Source organism: Ictalurus punctatus, chromosome 17 (assembly GCF_001660625.3).
Source record: "Ictalurus punctatus breed USDA103 chromosome 17, Coco_2.0, whole genome shotgun sequence".
Lineage (NCBI taxonomy): Eukaryota > Metazoa > Chordata > Actinopteri > Siluriformes > Ictaluridae > Ictalurus > Ictalurus punctatus.
In genome coordinates this window covers 21,260,034-21,280,894 of record NC_030432.2, presented here as the reverse complement: position 1 = coordinate 21,280,894, position 20,861 = coordinate 21,260,034, and the positions used below count along the sequence as shown (strand labels likewise).

General features: G+C 41.1%; 1 protein-coding gene across 10 annotated transcripts in view; it reads left to right on the top strand.

Moving 5' to 3' along the window:
- Positions 1 to 20,861, top strand: part of robo2 (roundabout, axon guidance receptor, homolog 2 (Drosophila)) — a 238,006-nt gene that overhangs the window by 191,908 nt on the left and 25,237 nt on the right. For 5 of the 10 annotated variants that reach the window (XM_053687172.1, XM_053687179.1, XM_053687174.1 and 2 more), the window contains 5 exons: positions 4 to 30; positions 4,194 to 4,236; positions 12,361 to 12,488; positions 15,816 to 16,091; positions 17,502 to 17,627. In XM_053687172.1, the coding sequence (XP_053543147.1) occupies positions 4 to 30; positions 4,194 to 4,236; positions 12,361 to 12,488; positions 15,816 to 16,091; positions 17,502 to 17,627 (600 nt within the window). The remainder of the gene's footprint in view (positions 1 to 3; positions 31 to 4,193; positions 4,237 to 12,360; positions 12,489 to 15,815; positions 16,092 to 17,501; positions 17,628 to 20,861) is intronic. The other 5 variants (XM_053687175.1, XM_053687173.1, XM_053687178.1 and 2 more) reach the window with 3 other exon arrangements.

Genomic DNA, 20,861 nt, shown 5'->3' with positions numbered 1-20,861 from the left:
CAGTTCAGTCGTTCACCTTCACCCCGGCAGGTACTGTTCATTTGTCCCGTCTGTCACTTTTCCACTCCGTCCATCCTCCACTTCATGTCCTCCCACTTCTTCCCGAGTTCACGCAACGTCCCACAGCGCCTCTCGTCCTGTAGCCATCCTGTCCGCCATTTTTGTTTCCTGCATCGATGCGCTAATAAAACGCACTTATCTTACTACAAAATTTTGGACCGTCCTGAACCGTCCTAGATTTGGGACGAGACTGCCAAAATTATGCGTATATTTTTAAGAAACTTAAAAAAAAAATTGTGATACTCGTAGGACCGTAGGTGGTTTTTTGTTGTTGTTGTTGTTGTTGTTGTTTTTTTGGGGGTTTTTTTTGCCTTGACGCAAGCGATTAAATGAAAATACGTTAATAAATCCATATTACTTTGCGTTAAGGTTCTCTTCACTTAACGTTGACATTATTTATCTGCAAAAAAAATACAAACTCCGAACAGCTCGACACTTTCACATCTGATCGATCGGCCGCGCTCGATCGGAATCCGTAACGGTATTTTTGTTTTTTTAAAAATGAACGTATAAAAGAGATCGCCGTACGCGTAAAAAAGATATATCGTGACATCATTTGAGTTCATTGAACTCAAAGAATTAGAGGAAACTAATTACCTCAGAATTTTTAAGTTGATAAATCAATTTCTTTCAGCCAGAAACACTTAAATATAACAAAAAATGAACTCAAACTTTGTCATTTTTTGTTGTTGTTGTTATATTTAAGTGTATTTGGCTTAAAGAAATCGATTTATCGATTGAATTAGTTTCCTCAGATTTTTGAGTTAAATGAACTTACAGTGCGTGATGCGACCGGGAGTCGAATGAAAACCATAAAATTGAGACAAATTACAATCGATTTTTTTTTTTTTGGCCCAGACACTCAGAACACAATAAAAAAAACGAAAAAAAAAAAAAAAAAAAGGTTTTCATTTGACTCAGGCTTGTAATCATATATCCGTGAATAAAATGAAGTACATGTATTTTAAATGTACGTCGCAGGTGCTTCAATAGTGAACACCATCCAGAGATATGGATAAGGGTCTGGATAAGGGTCTCTGCCAAATGCCATAAATGTAAATGTAAATAAATAGAAGTAAATTATTTCTTTCTAGAAAAGAAGAAGAACGAATAAGCTTTTTATTTTTCTTTCTCCTCCTAGCTGGAGAAGCACACGCTGAAGATCCTGCCACCTGACACTAAATTTAGTTTTCAGCACTCGTTCCACATGACGACAAACAATCGGTCTGTTAAAAAACAGACGTTTTGTCGATATTTGTGCGTCGTTCGAAGTGAATCTTCACATAAAGTCCCTTAAATTGATACCTGCTTTCTAATGATAAGTTTAGTAAGGCACCGGTCTGGACATGTTCTCACTCTCGTGTCCACTGGCGTGATGGCGTGCTGGCCTGTACGTGTACCATCTTGTCCGTGTGTGTGTGTGTGTGTGTGTGAGAGTGTGTCACTGACATTTCGTAATTCATTTCATAATTCATCTGGAAGGTCATTTTTAACCCTTTCCCACTTTCGATATTCACCTTTGTATGTTTTTTTTCTTTCTCTCAGGACTCTGAAGCGTCTGTGGTTTTGTCTCCGACTCCATTGGCATGCGCTCATTTGGCGACGAAAATGTTATCGTTACCATAGCATAACATAATCTTTCTACCTAAAGTAGCTGTGTTGGTGTGTGTGTGTGTGTGTAAGATTTCTACTCTTCTTCCTGTATTGAGAAAAGAACAGAAAACACTTAGATCGAAGGTCTAAGGGCAGTTCTTGATTGCTCAGAAGGTGTTGATTAATTCTCTATAACAGCAGCTCTGACAGTAGCGCAGCTGCACATCGCAGGTTCATATCAATGCGCTCGTTCTCATACGTTATCCTTTCTGTAGGAACATTTTAGGGAAATCATTTTTTTAAAACCGCGTGATTGTTGATATGGTGAAATTTTCAGTGAGGAGACGTTTATTTAGGATTTATGGAAGTGTCAGGAATTTATGTTTTGTGGTTTCTCTTTGGGTTTTTTTTTTTTTGTCTGTTTGTCTGTTTGTTTGTTTGTTTGTTTGCTTGTTTTTTATTTGTCATGAGGCTGGTGAGGGAATGACTTGATATGGCAATTCATGATATGACTTTTTAATCCATTTAATGGGTTGAATGTCCCTTCGAACGGATTAAAACGTGTTGTTTTGTGATGTGCCATTCTTCATTTAAAAAAATAAATAAAAATGTTAGCATTAGAAATTGCTGCGGTATAAAAGGAATAAAACAGTCCGTTCTAGAAAAATAACCCGCTTCAGGGGGGTTACAGTAACAACGAGGGTTCATTTTCCTCTAGTCATGTCCTTTATATATATATATATATATATATATATATATATATATATATATATATATATAAATATATATAAACACAAGTTTCATGCTTCAAAACAATACAAGTCTTACAACAACGATAAATTCTTCCATTGAAATAAGCAGCTCTATCTCAGAAATGTTTTTGTGTTTTACATTTACGATCGCATTCTGCGTTCGTGACATGAGATCAAAAATCTATTTCAGCATTTACACAGACACTCGGATTTCACGGATGACTAAGTTGATTTTCTGCTCAGCCAGTTCAACTGTATTTAACAATATGGCTTCTGTCTTTCGTATTCTGAGGCTTACAAAAAGAATAGCACTTGATCCAGCGCGTCTTCTTTTTTTTTTCCTTTTTTTTTTTTAAAAAAAAGTTCAAAATGACCATACTCAGGAAAAGATGTCCCATGTATCAGACTAAGACTGAAAATTGATGGAATTGTTATGCTCTGCTTGTGTCCTCCTGCACTAAATCCTTATTAAAGGAAAGGAAAGTGCATTCATATCGAACCGAGTGCTGCGAAGTGGGCAATGTGTCCCTGTGGAGATAGGGACCACACACACACACACATACACACACACACGCACACACACGAATGCGCAGGTATTTGTTCATATGGTTAGTTCACATTCTGTGTTCTTGAGAAGAAAAAATGAAAATACATGAATCGCACAATGCTGTCAGGTTCATCCGGACGAGGACGAAGGAAATTATAGCATCTTCCAAACGTAACCATGGTTGCAAATGGTCTACTGTCACTGTAGACCACAGATCAGGGACACTTCTGAAGTCCATGTTTAGTTTAAAGACACTGTCTGGACCCTTGTCGGGATTCCTTTCTCTTTTAATTACAAACGTTTTGTTTTGTAGTGTAAAATCCAGGTAGGGTATGTAATGGTGAGGGTTTCAACCGTAAGGCAACGGAGATGCAAACTTTTGATCCTGCTATTAAATAACAGTACATTAGACTTAACCCCCCCCCCCCCCCCCCCCCACAACAACAAAAAACAAACAAACAAAAAAAAACGGAAAATAAATAAATAAATAAATAGGTTCGTAGATTAATTGTAAATCAGAAGGTTTGTTTTAAAAATATGTATATATATATTTTCAACTATAAATCAAGGGGGGTATAAACTTTTGCACTGAACTGTACTGTATATCAAAAAAGCTGACGAAATGTCTTGGAAATGCTGAGAAAGTGTGATTAAGGAACAGTTCTCATCTCGGTCAAATGGACCCTTTCTCTCGCTCATGAATTCAGTGTTTGTGTGGTATTTAGAGCGCTGAATAGCTCTACATGACCATAATGAAGTAAACGTCATCCACACAATGCGCTCTAACCTTGGATTAGCCTTTCTGTTGGGAAGAATTTCGATTGAAATGATTTCTCTGAAGGTTTATTTAATGGTTTTAGTTCTGAGGATGTGGCAGTAATTGCACATTTTTGACCTTCACTTGCATAAAACAACCAGAACACAGCTTTCTGAAGCAATTTCAGAACTTCTGGCGTCATTACGTCGATACAGTATATATCAATATTCAAGGGTTTTGTTTTTAAACATATCAGCGTGATACAAACAGAAAAAAAAAAAAAAAAGCCAATTTCACTAAATGGTGAAAATTGCAAATCTGTAAAGGACACTAAATAATCTAAATCCATTTGGAAATCCCGAATTGTTTTTTTTTCCCTCTCATGCTCCCATGAATATCACATGTACTAGCATCTGGACATTACCTATAATAGCTATAATGATTCTCTCTCTCTCTCTCTCTCTGTCTCTCTCTCTTACCTCAGTAACGTTCCAGCGTGTTGACGGAGGCTTGATGAGCAACGGAAGGTACGTTTCTTGTCATCTGTCCATTTCATATGTCTTGCTTATTGTCATAGAGCCGATCACGAGCATTTCCTTCAGTCCTCCAGTCCTCTCTTCTGAAGCAGGTCATCAAAACTGTTATTCTCCATTCCATTCATTCAGTTTGAGATTGTTGTGCCACTTTTCTTTTTTTTTTTTTCCCAAAATGGTGGAAACGTTACCTCAGACAGATCTGTAAAAGTGCAATTTCACAGCCTACGCATGTTTGTTTTTTGTTTTTATTTACCCTCCTTGCCTGGGTGTTGGAGGAACATCCAGCACTTATTACAAATTTATAACAATACGATATTGTACATATACCTAGCATTATGAGAACTGAACGCAAAATCAAGCGATTTTTCAAAATTACCGCAGATTTTCACCGAGATGCGTCATGTGACGTCTTCATTATGCGCATTCACGCGCGTAGAGCGTGAGTACAACTAAAAGGACTCGTTTGCATCACTTTGAAAGACCGCGCAAAACTTTTTCGTGCAATTCAAGTAGTTTTCCGTGCAAAGTCTCAGCGCAAACTTTGGGGGGGGGGGGGGGGGGAATCCGCGGCAAAATCGAATCGTTTTGGCCACGACGATCGCAAAAAAAGAAACTCTTGTAGAGACTGATTTCTAGCTATGCGTCGCTTAATATTCAGAGAAGCCAACTGTTACATTTAAGCTTAACATTTTAAGTTTCTTTCTCCTTGCCATGGTGATATAGTGAATGCCTGAAAGCTATGCTCTTCTGCTTTTGCAGCTAAAGCAATAATCGGACCAAAAAACGAATAAATTCACCCGCCGGTAAAGTCCATCCACCGAAGGGGAAAGGGCACGTCAAGTGAAAGGCACTTTAATTTTCGGCAACTTAATCTCCAATTCAATTCAATTCAGTTTTATTTGTTTAGCACTTTTAACAATGGGCGTTGTCCCAAATTCTGGATATATATTTCAATTGCCATTGCAGTGTTCCGTTTTGCTGAAATTCTAAAAAAAAAATTTAAAAAAACGTCCGGATTTGTCTTTCCATGAATTTGCTGAACTTTGTAGGAGGTGGTTTTCAAGCAGTTAAACGCAAAGTTTGTGAAGAGAACTTCCAGTAAACTTCCTCTCCAAGTGAACGGACCTTTCTATACAACCTCAATCCTAAGTGTTCCTCTCTTTCCCTCGTTGTGCCGAAGGTCTAGCTTTTATTCCCATATTCGCCAAAGGACTTAGATTACGGCTAACCATTGCAACAATAATACGTTTTATCGCCTTTACCTTCACATTTGCGCCGCTAACTCTCGAAAAAAAAGAATGTGAGTGAGGGAAACTGAACTGAGTGTTCGTATGATTAATATTTTCCTTTCAGTCATAAAAGTGTAAAGATTAGAATAGAAAAAGAGTTCGCTTTATTGTCAGGAGACAATAATATTGTCAAATCTCGACGATGCTGGAGCAACTGGCCGTACTTTCTGGGTGGGTGGGGCATACACTCTCTCCCCTGTCAATCACAGTGACACTAGCCTATCTGTGAGCTCATGTATGTGAAAGAGGGCGGATAGCCGACAGTCAGTGATGCAGCATGAGTAGCAGGTCGAAAAGATGCACTTGTCTAAGACACAGCTCGTGTTGGCCTTCACCTTCCCCGGCTGGTAGCTTCGTTCGGTAGCGTAGACCTGGATGGTGAGCGTGACAGAATCGGGTGAGAAAATGTCTGTTTAAACGAGAAACCCCATAAACGGATAACATAAGAACAGTTCTTTCTAGGAAATGAATATTTGTTGGACCTGCCCAGTCTAACCCAGCCTAGCCTAGCCTAGCAAATTGCTGGTTTTATAGCCATACGTTTGATGTATGTTCAAATCCACAATCAGCGTACAGCAGCAGAATGTTCAAGGCTCCTTTTGATTGCCCCTGATTGTGTGTTCTGGCTCAGAACCCGGCTCCGTCCTTGCGTGCGGCCGTTTCATGCGACGACGTTCATCAACCGCACGCCATTTCCACATGCGTCGACTGGGGCTCTAATATCAAAATATGACTGATGGATCTCAGGATAAGAGCTGCCTGTTTGTGTAGCCTGCATAACATGAGGAACACACACACACACACACACACATATCTCTGCACATCTCCCTTCACGGCCGGCTGGTCTCTCTCATAAATCTCACCCCCCAAAAAGAATTAGCAGAAACAATTTAAGCAGAGACGGGTTTTATTTTATCATTTGTCACGGCGCCCCCTCCCCGTAAGGCCGAGGCAGACCCCTGCAGTGATAAATTTGCCTGTCACCCCGCCGAGGCAGCAGGGATATGAGCATGTGTAATAATGTAAAAATAATTACCCTGGGGAGAGACACGTCGACTCGGATAACCCCGCCGGAGCCTTCCAGCAGACTCAGCCTGCATCTCAGTGCAGAAAGAAAAAAAGGTTCATTTGAATGACACCAGTTACTCAGATTCTCTGGAGAAGAAGATCCAGAGATGCTCACTACGGCCTTTATTATACCTGACTGGCTAAATCCACTCGAGCTCTGATCTAAAGTGTCTCAGATGTTGAACGAGGCTTGTTTACCCAGCCACTTGTCGATCTGTTTTTTTTAAAATTCATTTTAAACTGAAAGCTCATTATCAGGCCTTGAATGATCTCATGAATTTTGTAAATTGCGGGAATCGTTCTATAACGAGCACCTACTTCCATCAGAGTAACTGCGTGAAATTACATATTACACGTTAAAATGAAAATTTAATAGGTATTAAATTAGTGAATATGGCTATACATTTTAGGCTAGTGTGGCTAGTTTATTTTTTAATCTGGTGAATATTTGTTTGCTTCTAATGAGCAATACTACCACTAATAATAATAAGAAGCAGACAAAGAAATCTGGATGTAGACAACGTGGACAAATGGGAAAAAAACAATTATAGAGACAGATGCGCTAATGCAAACACGTGAATGATAAAATGGGCAAAACGTTATTAAAGCATAATCACAATGTAGCTATGGGTCACAGATGCTGATCTTTTGCTAATCCGTAGAGAAATCCAAAGGCGTAAAAACAAGAAAAAGGTGCTTAAAATTTAGCACTGGTGTTAAAAACACCACTTTGGCAACAAAGCCACCCCACGCACGTTAGCATACATGCGTTCGATTAGCGAAGTAGCAACCAGATTAGCAATATCATGGAGCCAGTTACAGTTGGAGAAGATATCTAAGATACCCTGGATCTGTTAAAATGGATAACACACTGGGATAACTCACTCACAAGGCAGGAGATGTTGCTAAACTGAGGCTAAATGCTAACAGAAACAACCCGATGTTGAACTAGCCTACACTACAAAGATACATCGGTATAGAGAATGTGACTGAAACAAAAATGTATTTGAAGGACAACAAACACACTCTCACTGGCTGAAAACAACAACAACAACAAAAACGTACTGCAGTTCTGTAGTCGTTCTTGCGCAAGAATGCTAAACTGCTGCTAAGTTGTTTTTGTTTACCACGGCGAAACAGGTCTTACGCCTGAAGCGACGTAGCATTAAAATCGCATTTAACTTGCAAACCCCTTCGTCCATCTCCGTTCTGGAGGCCTCGCAGGATTCTCAAGAATCCAGATGTTCTGCAGATGAGCGTCGGCGCGTGGTTGGGGACGAAACGATCGTTTGTTACGTCCCCTGTTTATTGCATTAATTAGACAATAGCAAATGACTCCACGTCTGTTTTTCTTCTCCCTCTATTCCTCATTGGCTGCGTCCAAATTGCTCTGACTTAACAATTACACTTAATCGATCACAGAATAAATGACACATGGAAGATGAATAGGCAGCAGATTGGTCAGGCCTGGATACCTCGATTTTGGCTGGCGGGCTGGAATTTATTCTAGATTATGTTTGCTTTTCTTTGTCTCTCTCTCTCTCTCTCGCTCCATCTCTCTCTCTATGTCTTTTTCTGTTGCTCATCTCACTTTAGAAATCCGGACGCTTTGGTTAAATGTGGCTTTTATTGTAGTGCGCCAACAGATAAGTGTGCACTTACGAGTTAAGGCTAAGTGACAGCATCCTCCAGTCGATGTAAATCTAAAAAGGAAATACACGTCTCAGTGTGGCTTAAGTGTAAACTAATATGCAGGCTTTTAGTCCAGCCTCTGTCTCCGATCTCTCAGTGTGTGTGTGTGTGTGTGTGTGTGTGTGTGTGTGTGTGTGTGGGTGTGGAGGGCGTGTGGCCCCACAAAGCCGGTCTGATTTACGAAGTGGCTTTGGGATTAATATTGCTCGCCCCACTTGTTTATGGTTCCTCTCACATACGTGCTCCTGAGACAGTATTTTAGCCGAGAGCGCGCGTCTCAGCCTGGCAGGAGGGAAAAAATGGATCTAGATCAAAATCTTCACCCTGCCAAGGCCACTACAGCTGTCTTCAAAAGGGATGATTCGAAGCCTTGGGATGACACACAATATACCGTTCTTCCCCCGGATCGGCCCTAGGAAGCATCTACGGCAGCCATATTTCACAATCTAATCAGCCCGTTGCTCGAGTGCTAGAGGTGAAGAATGCAAGGACAGAGCAAGCATTTCCACTGTCAACATCATCATCATCATCACGTCCCAGGTGCCGTCAGACGGCTGCTCCGTGGGGAATTTGTGTGTACGCGTAGAGCGGGTTATTGGCAAAAAAAAAAGTCATGATTGAGAACTTGTTTGATTATTTGCACGGAGGGATTACCGAGACTGAGAGATTACGGGGTGAAAGGATGGGTAAATGAGAGGAAGAGCTGAGAGGACGGCGAAAGAATGCTCGATTAATCATGGAAGCTGAGAATTGCAGATCGTCTAAAAGAAAAAAACGAAGGAGAGAATTTAGAGTTCGAATGCCAAAGAGACCAGATAGCGATGCGAACAAGTAGGAGGCGGAAAAAAGAGAGAGAGAGAGAGAGAGAGAGATGCAGACAAAAGGAGAGTGAGTGACACGGTGTAGTGACAGCTGAACAAAAGGGAAGCAGGAATAGGTAGATGTTGTAATGATAGACAGTATGCATGAAAAAAGAAAGCACGAGAGACAGGGAGAGAGAGAGAGAGAGAGAGAGAGAGAGAGAGAGAGAGAGAGAGAGAGAAATAGCAAGAATGGTGCAGGATGGTTTCCCAGACAAAAGACGAGCAGGATGAAATACAGGGTGAATAATGAGGGGTCGTAGTGGGGTAAAAAAAAAAAAAAAAAAAACGCTCACGTGTCTAATGTGGATGCACAGCCATCATTTTGAATGACTTACCCCTCCCTCCGAGCCCTGGGGGTCTGTTTTGGCATTCAGCAGCCATGTTGTGGGGCATTTAGTCTGTCAGGACCCCGATACCCTCACGGCTCTCATTAAAAACCCGACAGACCTGCAGCCGAGCTTACGTTACCTGCCTATAGCCTCCGGGTCCGTACGCTAACACGCGATACCCCCCCGGGGGCCGGAGGAGAGGGGCACTGTGGGGCAGAGGAACAGAGATCTGGGTAGGAATGATGGACAGAGAGAATTTCAGTCTTCCCGGCTGTTCTAACACAGTGTCATCGTCTCCCTTCGTGATGAGAGGGCGAGAGCGAGAGAGAGAGAGGAAAACCGACCAATTTAACAGCACTCAATTTTATCACTCCTCTCTTCCTTCCGATCCTTCCGTTTTATCCATCTTTCTTTATCATGCTGTTTCTTTTATTTTCCTGGAACAGCTCGACGTGAAGTGTATTTTATATTTATTAATTAGGCATTGGCACGTCATACTTTTTGTTCCTCTGTGTGTGTGTGAGAGTGTGTACGTGTGTGTGTGTTGCTCATAGTAGCAAGCTCTGATGTTCGGATGCACGTGCTGAAGTGTCTATAATGGCCTCCTGCATTCACCCATGACAGGTTAAACTCTTAATGAAGGCCTTTATGACACACCGTGCAGGGGGAACCCACACACGCACTTGTAGGGTGTAACGGGGAGGATGTACTACACCGTGGAGCGCGACGGAGCAGGACGGAAAGTCCCTCTTTGAGAAGCGTTAACCTCTTCGGACGTACTTTTCCTCCGTGTTCTGGAAATTAGCTTTAAGCATCGTATATACGCAAATCTCAGCTAGTACGCCAACGTAAACACCGACCTCTCAGCTAGACGTATTCATACACCAGTTAGTTCCCTACTCTGATTGGTCGAACAGCGTTCCCAGAGTGCTCATATTCAGTATAACCGCACTGGGACGTGCACGTGTACACGTACAGTTCCACTTCCTAGTTTCGGAACGGTTAGTACGGTAGAGTCCGTGACATCATCAGCAGACTTAAAATATGATGGTGATAAGGATTGTTGAATTCGACCTGGATTTTACCAGAAGCACCTTTAACGGGAATGTACAACGCAAATAAATATGAGCTAGCTAGCCCGTAAAACGAGCGTAGCTTCGTCAGGATCCGTTTCCGCTAGCGGGGCAAAAACATCCGATACGTGATATTTATTTCTTGTTCGCGGAAGCGTTAAATAAAAGCAACATGGCAGTCTCAGTCTTGCAGTTATACAGCGTGCCGGCTGTGATTCGGCCCTAGCTAATATACTCAGTGTACCCGCACTCTTTCTCTCTTCTTAAGTATATTTTCATCTTTCGTATCGCGTCTCAAAGTATCACCACGTGCGTCACAAACATGTCCAAATCTGTAACGGATAAATAATTAATAAACAAATCAGTAGAGCAAGAAAGGACAGAGTGCTCGCTTTTTTTATTTTTTATTTATAGGTTTATTTTGTTGTAATATTTTATATTTAGATTATATTTACATCTGTCTTATTACATTATAAGACCCACGTTGACAAACTGAAGCTTGCTGGCCCGGTCCAATACCTCTCACTGTAAAGAAGAAAAATCATTCAATTTCTGATAGAGTTAAAGCACTGCAGGTTATAGATGACATCCTGACACGCCTAACGTGCATTACGACAAATCGAACGAGACGGGGGTGAACGGAAATAAAAAGGAGTGATGAAAAGGAGAGGTACACGCACGCGCTCCGTCAGATCATCAGGCATGCACGACACCGATAGCTCTCATTAATGTTTTAAGCTTAATAAGTCACTTCTCGCCCACACACACACACACACACACACACTCTCTCAAACTCCGCCATATGTTCACCTTCACGTCTCTATCCGCTCTCCCTGTGGAACCCCGTCATGATGTCGATCCGTTATTTCACCTCAGTGCCGTCGCCATGTTGTCACGTTTAAGACGAAGAGAGATCCCAGCTTTCCAGGCGCGTTCTAATTTCCGTCTGCGTCCGCGATAGATCTAGTTCAGCTGTACGAGCTGGTCTCTTTAATGCTTTAACTTTGCAACAACGCTAATGCATTGTAGCTGAAGCAACATTTCGACATTCTTATTAATCTACGTACGAATCTAGTGAAACCTACCTAGTTAAAGGTCTAAACACACTAAGCGCTGTTGAATTCTTCATTCTGATTGGTCGGGAGGTGTCGATTCGTGTTCTCTGACAGCCGCGCTGGCAGATCACAGGTTTCTATCAACGCCCTCGTTCGAATACCTTAGCGTTTCTATAGCAACAGCTGATTCACCGGGACTCGTACGGTGGACGCGCCACGTAATTTAATTCTGACCAACGGATTAAATTTGTTGTTATTAAACGAAGAAAAATGTGGATACGGTACGTGGTTATGAAATGTTCTGCGAGGAGACGTGTATCGAACGTTCAGGGAAGGAGTCTCCAGTGTCGGTGCTTTGCGATATTCCGAGCTAACTCGGTTTCTGATGACTGGGGACAACATGGACGCCTGGTGACAGAACGGCTGTTTATAGCGGCTTTAACGTGAGTGAGAACGGGAACTGACGTTAAATGTAACTATAAGTGGACAAAAAGTACGTTGTGTGATTTGTTAGTTAATAAAAAATGTTTATATTTGGTAAATTGCTTTGGTGTAAAAGGAAGTAAACGCTTCAGGGTGTGCTGTTATTGGAAAGTAATAGACTTTGGTGTGGTTGCAGTAGCTCTGATTCATCACACCATCCTGTCATTGATTATTTTCCGGAAATAGCATGACATTTCTCTCTCTCTCTCTCTCTCTCTCTCTCTCTCTCTCTCTCTCTCTCTCTCTCTCTCTCTCTCTTCCAGTCGTCCTGGTATCCTAAATGCCGGCGAGGCGAGTTATCCTTGGCTAGCGGACTCCTGGCCGGCCACCAGCATGCCTGTTAACAGCAGCTCCGGAGGACCCAGCGACCTCGGTAACTTCGGACGTGGAGGTGATTTACTGCATGTCCTGAATATCTGAATCCCACATTATCACATCATATATTTACCCAAAAGGCATCCAAAAATTTGTTAAGAAGAGCTTATGTACAGTAGGTGTCATGTAGCCCTAAGGACACTGAAACCCACCACCTCTCCTACATCTCGTTAGTATTCATGATGGACTTATGTAGGAGTGATATAGCCCGGTGCGTTGCTGTATATTATGGCATCTGAAATTAGAACCATTAACCCTCATGCGTCTTGTCGTGTGTTATAAACTGCTTATGCAGGTTTTATGTGTCCAGCATTTATGAAACCCAACAGTTCTCCTACTCCTAATCTCCATAGTTGTCATGAAGGGCGTATGTCCTGTAGGTGTCCTGTAGGCCTATAAACTCGGTCTTAAAGTAGCATTATTTTATATTGTGTAAACTGAATTCAGCAGTGCTAACTGTCCCACATCTAATCATCTGGGGATTCGCTACGGATTGCCGTCTGGCGTGGTTAATTATATACCTCCTTTTTTTTTTTTTACCTCTATTCTTTAATCAAACACTGAATCAAACATATTTGAATCACATTGCCAGCATGAAATAGATAGATGGATGGATGGATGGATCGATCCACGATGGATGGATTAGGAATAAATAATAAAACAAACAATCAAATATATACGGGATATACAGTGAGGAATATTCTGCTATAGGCAGCTACCTAAATGTTCCACTAAAGAAATTAAGATAGATAGATTGATAGTTCCATGATGGATGGATGGATGGATTAGGAATAAATAATAAAACAAATAAATGTATATATGGAATAAAAAAATGAGGAATATACTGCTTTACTGCTTAGTTTACCAGATCCACTAAAGATAGATAGATAGATAGATAGGTAGATAGATAGATAGATAGATAGATAGATAGATAGAGAACAGGAAAAAATCCCCTTCACTTTATGAATATGCGAAGTGGAACATATTCCAATATCGGAACTAATGTTGCATCGCCTTCATTTGCATACTAGAATATGATAGGCTGTTGTATTTTATGATGCAATAACCATTTTTTTTTGTCATTTATTTATTTCTTTAAAGGATGCAGCAAAACACTGACAATTATTGAACTTTTTCCAGCCTGCACACTCAACTTTAAATCCGGGAAAGTAAATGAAATGATTAAAACACTGGCTGGATGATAGTAAGATGTATACCTATATGCATATGGCCTGCTTTTGTTTGAATACACATTTATACATCACAGCATCGAGACAGTCCCACCGAGGCACCCGGTAGTGTGCTGTCAGACGGAGAGTAATGGAGAGCGCTCCATCACTCTGCATAGAGAGAGATAGAGAGAGGGAGAGAGAGAGAGAAGAAGGAGTACAGAGAGAGTGTGGAAACGATGGTCCCTAGATGGGCAGCGAGTCGTGAAGGACAGGCGCAGCTTGAGAGGCGCAGATGCGGACGCTTCTGCCGTGACTGTACATCATCTCCCCTTCAGTGGGCTTACAGACACACACACACACACACACACACTCTCTCACACACACACACACACACACACATTATTCCTCCTCAGGTAGGGAGCGAATCAAAACAGTGCATCAAAGGAAACAAGGAAGAAAAAGAAAACAGAAATAAACAGATATAAGGAAAATGTGTTGTATTGAATTGAGTTATGACTTAAGTTATTCATGAGGCTATATAACACCTACATAACCCCTTCATGACAACTGACAGATAGCAACTGGCATAAACCTACATAGATATTTATAAAAGCTTACTGTATTCCAACAGGTGTCATCACTCACAAAGACTGCTTTTGTCAGATGTTTGTTGACATAACGTTGCATTATAACAGTATGTCACAGCACTTTACTTAAGAGCAGTATACATAGGACTACATAACACCTTCATAAGCCCTTTGTGAGAAGTGACAAGAGGTAAGACAGGTAGTGCCACTTGTGATTTCAGATATCACAATGTATCACAGATAAATGTAGTGTTCATAAGGCTGTCTCAAACAAATATAAGCCCTTCATGACTGACTTACGTAAACTTCTATTAACATTTATAAAGGCTTACTGTACGTTGCCGTAATAAATAAAGACAACAGCTTAAAATGCCCTAAACTTTAATAAAGACTAAGGCAACAATTCGTATGAATCCTGTATTCATACTGCATAATATAAAGCATTTATAGTATGTCATACAGCATACATTACTCTATGATGAATTATAACGCCTGGGACTAGTTGTCATAAAGAACTGATGTAGGTGGTATTTAGCCCTATTAACACTGTCCTACAATGTTGCCATGTATTATATCTGTAATCAGAAGCAGCACAAACTGTCTCTCGTCTTGTCACATGTTATAAAGGCCTTATGCAGGTTTTATGTAGCACTGAGTGTTGACTTACAGTATACAGTGAAATCTGAAATCACGTGTCACTAACTATATTGCATCTCATTACTTCGTATAAAGAGATAAAGTGTCATTGTATACGGTGAGTCACTTGTCATAAAGGTCTTATGTAGGTTTTATGTCACCCTAAGAACACCACCGTTAAGTAGACTGTTGCACCTTATGCTGTGAAAACCAAAGTCACATGTGCCACTACCTATCTTGCATCTCATTACATATTATAAACAACTAAAGTAAAGTGTCCGGGTACTCGGGTATTGTGAGTCACTTGTCATAAACAGCTTGTGCAGGTTTTATGTAGCCCTATGAACACTGCCCTTAGGTAAAGTGTTGTCTTATACAGCAAAATCTTATCTTATGCTGTAAAGACTGAACTCACCAAACCAAACGGTACCACTGAAAGTTCCACTGCCTCTCTTAGATCTCATGACTTGTTATAAAGGCCGAAAGTAGCTAGTCACTTGACATAAAGGGCTTATGCAGGTTTTATGTAGCCCTATAACCACTGCGATTATTTGAAGTGTTGCCTTATACAGTGAAATCCGAAATCACACGTCCCACTACCTATTTAACGCCTATTTCTTTTCATTACTTGTTATAAAGGGCTTATGCAGGGTTTATGTAGCCCTATGAACACTGCCATTAATTAAAGTGTTGCTCTATACAAATCCGAAATCACATTTAACGCCTATTTTATGTCTTCTCATTACTTGTTATAAAGGGCTAAAGTAGCTAGTCACATTTCATAAATGCAGGTTTTATGTAGCCTTATAAACACTATCCCAAAGTAAAGGGTTACTGTAGTGTATATCGGGGCATCTGCCACAAAGATATTGCAATAGCTCTTCTTCTACTTTCTTTATTAACTATTTCATCTCTCTGTCTCTCTCTCTTTCTCTCTCTGTTTTCCAGACGTCATGCCTGCCGGTCAGACGGATAAAACGGGTACCATGATGTCTGACGGCGCCATCTACAGCAGCATCGACTTCACGACTAAGGCAGGATTTGGCAGCGCGAGCCCGGCGTCGCAGGCCACTCCGTACGCCACCACGCAGATCCTCCACTCCAACAGCATCCACGAGCTGGCCGTGGATCTGCCCGAGGCCCAGTGGAAGAGCTCGCTGCAGGCCAAACAGGAAATGACCAACCTGGGCTACTCACTACCCGATAAGACCTCCTGCAACAACAGTGAGTGGCGGTGGAGAGAGAGAGAGAGAGCCATGAGTGTGTTCGTTTTTGTGTTGAGATATATATGTGTGTGTGTGTGTGTGTTGTGTGTAATCAGCTTGGTCTGGTGTAATGAGGCCAATTTCTGAAATGAGGCCAATTTTTCTCTCTGGAGATTACCTCCAATGTCAAGTTTAGCTGTTGTATCCGTGATCGTTTGGAAGTCTGACAAACGCCTAATAAGGCTAACATTTAGAAATCCATCGAGGAAGAAACTGCGTTAGATTACAGTACAGCTTTATTTATTTATTTATTTATTTGTCCTTTACTTACTAAATGACTAGATCCCATCTCTACTCTAGTACCGCAGAAGCCCTGTCCTACATGCATTTATTTATTTATTTATTTATTTTTACACTTTCTTCTTAAACACAACTCGTCTAATTAAGCTAAACTAATTAACCGGACGCCTCGAGTCAACACTGGTGCGTTCGAGCAGGAAATACAATAAACGCACGCAACGACAGATCGAGGATCTGTGTTGCACCGCTTCGTTTTAAACCTGCTCTTGCTATCTTAATCTGTAATTAAAGCCTTAATTACCTGTGAGTGATTCTGATCGTCTGTCGTGATGGACTCGCACGTCAGGGATTTTATACTTTTATTTCTTCACTCCATAAATAAAAACAAAAACAAAACACACACACACACACACGGTCATTACACAGTCATCCGTCTAATACATATACATTACTGTAAAGCTCGTATTAGGATTAAATGAAGGGTTAAATGTAAGCCTGAGCGTTTTATTCTTTATAAGAGGTTTTAAAGGGTGTTAATATACAACCTTTGATTTAATCCAGATTAAAGATGTATATTTGTTGGTGCAACTTTGTTTAGAATTAATGTTAAAAATATAATAATGAATAATATATAAACAGACAAACAAACAAATAAATGTGTAACATCTGCACAAAGTTTTCGGAAAAGATCATGAAAGATTTTATTATATAATATTTAGCATATTTTTATTATACATAATTGTTTTTTTTTAAATAATTACTATAGATTTTGTTTTTTGGAACGTTTCCTCTTTCTGTGCGTAATGAAATTTTGTTATTTATTTAATCTCGATCCTTAGCTCAGTTTGGAGTCTAATACCATGGTGCACGTCGGATATCTAAGTGTTCCAGTAATTGTTTGATGGATTTGATTGATGAATTCTATTGTTTTATAGAACGTCTAGACATAGATTTCCGTCTGAATAAGATATCTAGAGTTGGGTAAAAGTGTAGCGTGTAGTTGTGTGTGTGTGTGTGTGTGTGTGTGTGTGTGGCACGGGGCTGTCGCTCTAACTGCACGTTCTGCATGCGCTTGTGCTTGTCTTGCCTCTCACCTGACACCACTGTTTTTGACCTTCGACCCCACTAGCACTCCTTTTCATTCCCGACTACCGATTGGCTGACGGATTGTGCAATAGAATGCCACACAACCAATCACAGGATTTCAGCACCACCAGTTCCCACAATAGCTCAGAGAGGAGCGGCAGTCTGTCAGGTTGGTATCTCCCTGCTCCGGGATCCACAGTCACTACTGTACCTCCTCCTTCCTCCAACTCCATCCTAACTGCTCCATCATCTCCATCATCTCCTCCCTTTACTACAGGTCCGTCCTGCTTCTCACGCTCAGTCACTCAGTCGAACCCACTCCGAGTGCAGGAGGAAGCTGTGTAACTTAGGAACACGCTCACTTTAGCATTGCAGGAGAACTTGTAAGGGAACGTGAGCGAATGTGTAAATCGGGAGGGAGGAACGCGAATGAGTGAGTAAATGAGTAACTAGCGAAGGAGGGAAGCGAGGAAGGAATGGAGTGGGAAACTAAGTACATAAGAAAGGACTGGTATTAGAAAGAAAGGAAGGAACCGAGTAAATAAATAAATAACGAAGGATGGAAAAAGGAGAGGGGGGAAGGAAGAAAATAAATAGGTAAGAAAGAACAGGAGAAGGAAAGAAGAGCGAAAAAAGTACGTTGGAATGGAAATTGGGTAAAAATGGTACGAAATAAGGAAAGAAGAAGGAACGGTAGAAATGGGGAAGGAAGAAGGACTTAAGCGTGGAGAGAAAGAAGGAGGGGATTGAGGAAAGGAATTAAGGAAGGAAGTACAGAAAGATGGAAGGAAGGAGAGGATGAAAGAGGGAAGGCTTAAGGAAGGATGCATAGAAGGAAGGAATTAAGGAAGGAAGTGGAAGTAGGTGAGAACATAAGTAAATAATGAAGGAACGGAAGGGATTAAGGAGTGAAGGGAAGAAGGAATGAATGGATTAAGGAAAGAGGGAAGGGAGGAGTTAAGAAAGGAAAATGAAGTAGGTGTCCGCATGAGTAAATTAGGAAGGAAGGGAGGAAGAACAGAAAGAGGCAAGGACGGAAGAAGGAGAGAATGAACATGAGCAAATAAAGAAAGGAAGTGAATACGGCAAAGGGAGGGAAGGAATTGAGGAAGGAAGGGAAGAAGGAAATAAGAAAGGAATTAAGGAAGGACGAGGAAGTAGGTGAGAACACATGAAAAGAAGGAAGGAAGGAAGGAAAGGAAGTAAGTTTGGAATAAAGATCAGTGTTCCAGATAAAGCAGATTAATGATGATGATGATTCCATTATGAATCAATGAGTTATTTTATAAATCCTGTTAAATAGAATAAAATAGGAGCTATGATTAGACCTGGATAGATTTTTACTCTAGATTTTAAAACACTCCTAGAGCTATAGAGCTTGAGCTCTTACTGTTCTTAGAAAATGGTTTATGGGTGAAAACGTATCCCTCCATTAATATGTAAGCATTAACTGCCGAGTGATTGGGGGGGTGGCGCGGATGGGGGGACAGTGACACGACTGAAAGCGTTAACACAATAAAGAGACTGGAAAGATGCGGCGAGAAGAAAAAAAGTGACATTTCCCAACTGGCCGTGTGATTTATCGATGAACTAACTGTTCGGATGATCCATTACTCAATGGATAAAGTGTCTGCATGCGTCACCGAACTGAGCGCTGAGGAAAACTGATATTAACACTGACGTCTGCTTTCTCTAATCACGCTCCTGCACCGTGCACACGGCTTCTCTTCTTTTCTCTCTCTCTGCAAGTGAATAAGACGAGCAAAAAAAAACAAAACAAACCCAAAGAGCGTAAACTCCTCAGTCCTGAAGATGTCTGAAAACATAAAGTTACAGCTTCGCCGCCGACCCTTACCGTACAAAGCTCTGACACTGGAGACTCCTTCCATGAGTGTAATAATATCTCCTCACAGAAGGCTTCACCGTATCGACAATTTCACTTCGTTTCCTGTGACAGTTTGCCTGCATTTACGTGTAGCATCTGTACTTGTGCTGTTATTACACAGAGCGCTAATTAACACCTTCTGACCAATCAGAATCCAGACTTCAGCAGCGCTGTGGTGTAATCGAGTCGAATAGCTATCCGAAATTCAAACTGACTCTCGTTCCCGGCGCTGTCATCCTTCAACGCTGAAACCACGACTCAGAGACTTTAGTCATGGCAAAGATTACATGTCGTGGAATCGTAGGACACGCCCCTAAATTAGGACTCCGGTGTAAATTTAGATACAACTCAAGACAAAGAAGTGCATTTATCTTTGTTTGTATATATATATATATATATATATATATATATATATATATATATATATATATATATATATATATATATAGTAGAATGTGAACATGAATGACGGATTTGGATAAAGTCTGCGATCGTGAACGACTGTCATCTAAACAGATCTGTAATAACATGCATCATTTTACGGTCCATGATGTTATTATCTTGTGCCTTGGTGGTATTTTCAAGATAAATGCTCTTATATGAAATTAGATGGAAAGGAGTCGGAAAACGCAGCGGTGTATATCGTTACGCACTGCGTTATTGAAAGATTGAGAGCGCTTGCGCCTCAGGAGAACCAATTTGGTCCGTTTACTGTAGAAGTCTGTGCAGAGAAGATATCTCTTCCCCCTGTTTCACTTTCAGACGGCTTAGAGAGAGAGCGAGAGAGCGAGAGAGAGAGCTACTGGGTTGAAAACTACAAGATTGAGAGGATAGCTGAGGCATGCATTTGCATTTACAAAGCGTCGAGGCCATAGGGCAAGTTGCTCTTGATTGTTTCCTGAGCTAACACGTGCGCTCGGTTTGTTCGCCCCGGGACATTTTACATTGCTATCGCAAATAATTAGGAGATACGTGGCTCTAAAAACTCGTAACGGAGGAAATTTTAATTGTGGACACGGGCGTCATGCGGGCGGATCGCGATTTCGATAAGAAAGGCACGGCAGAGCGGAGCGATGTCAGAAGTAGGACATATCTCCGGAAAAAAATGATGAATATTTTGAAAGAGGGATAATTATTCTTATAGGCAAGCATTTTCATGCACAGCTCCCTGTTTAGATTTGAGGTATTAAGCCGGTAAGTTCAATTCGGTGTAGAGCCATAATATGGCTTAATGGCGAGGAAAACCTGAGAGGATCCAGACGGATCAAAACGGAGCCCGTGCCCTTCTGAAGTCGATTATTTCCTCACAACAGGATGTCCCGGTGTTTTATTCTTCTTACATCAGAGCGATTTGAAGTTAATAAGGCAAGCGTGTTAAGTTACGGAGAAAGCACGGAGCGGAAACTCCAGTGTCTGCTCAGTCTGTTTGCCCCAGGATATTTTACCTGTGCTTTGCGATATAATTAGGAGATTTGTGGATGTGCGAACTAAAACGGAATGAAATTTAAATTGCAGATC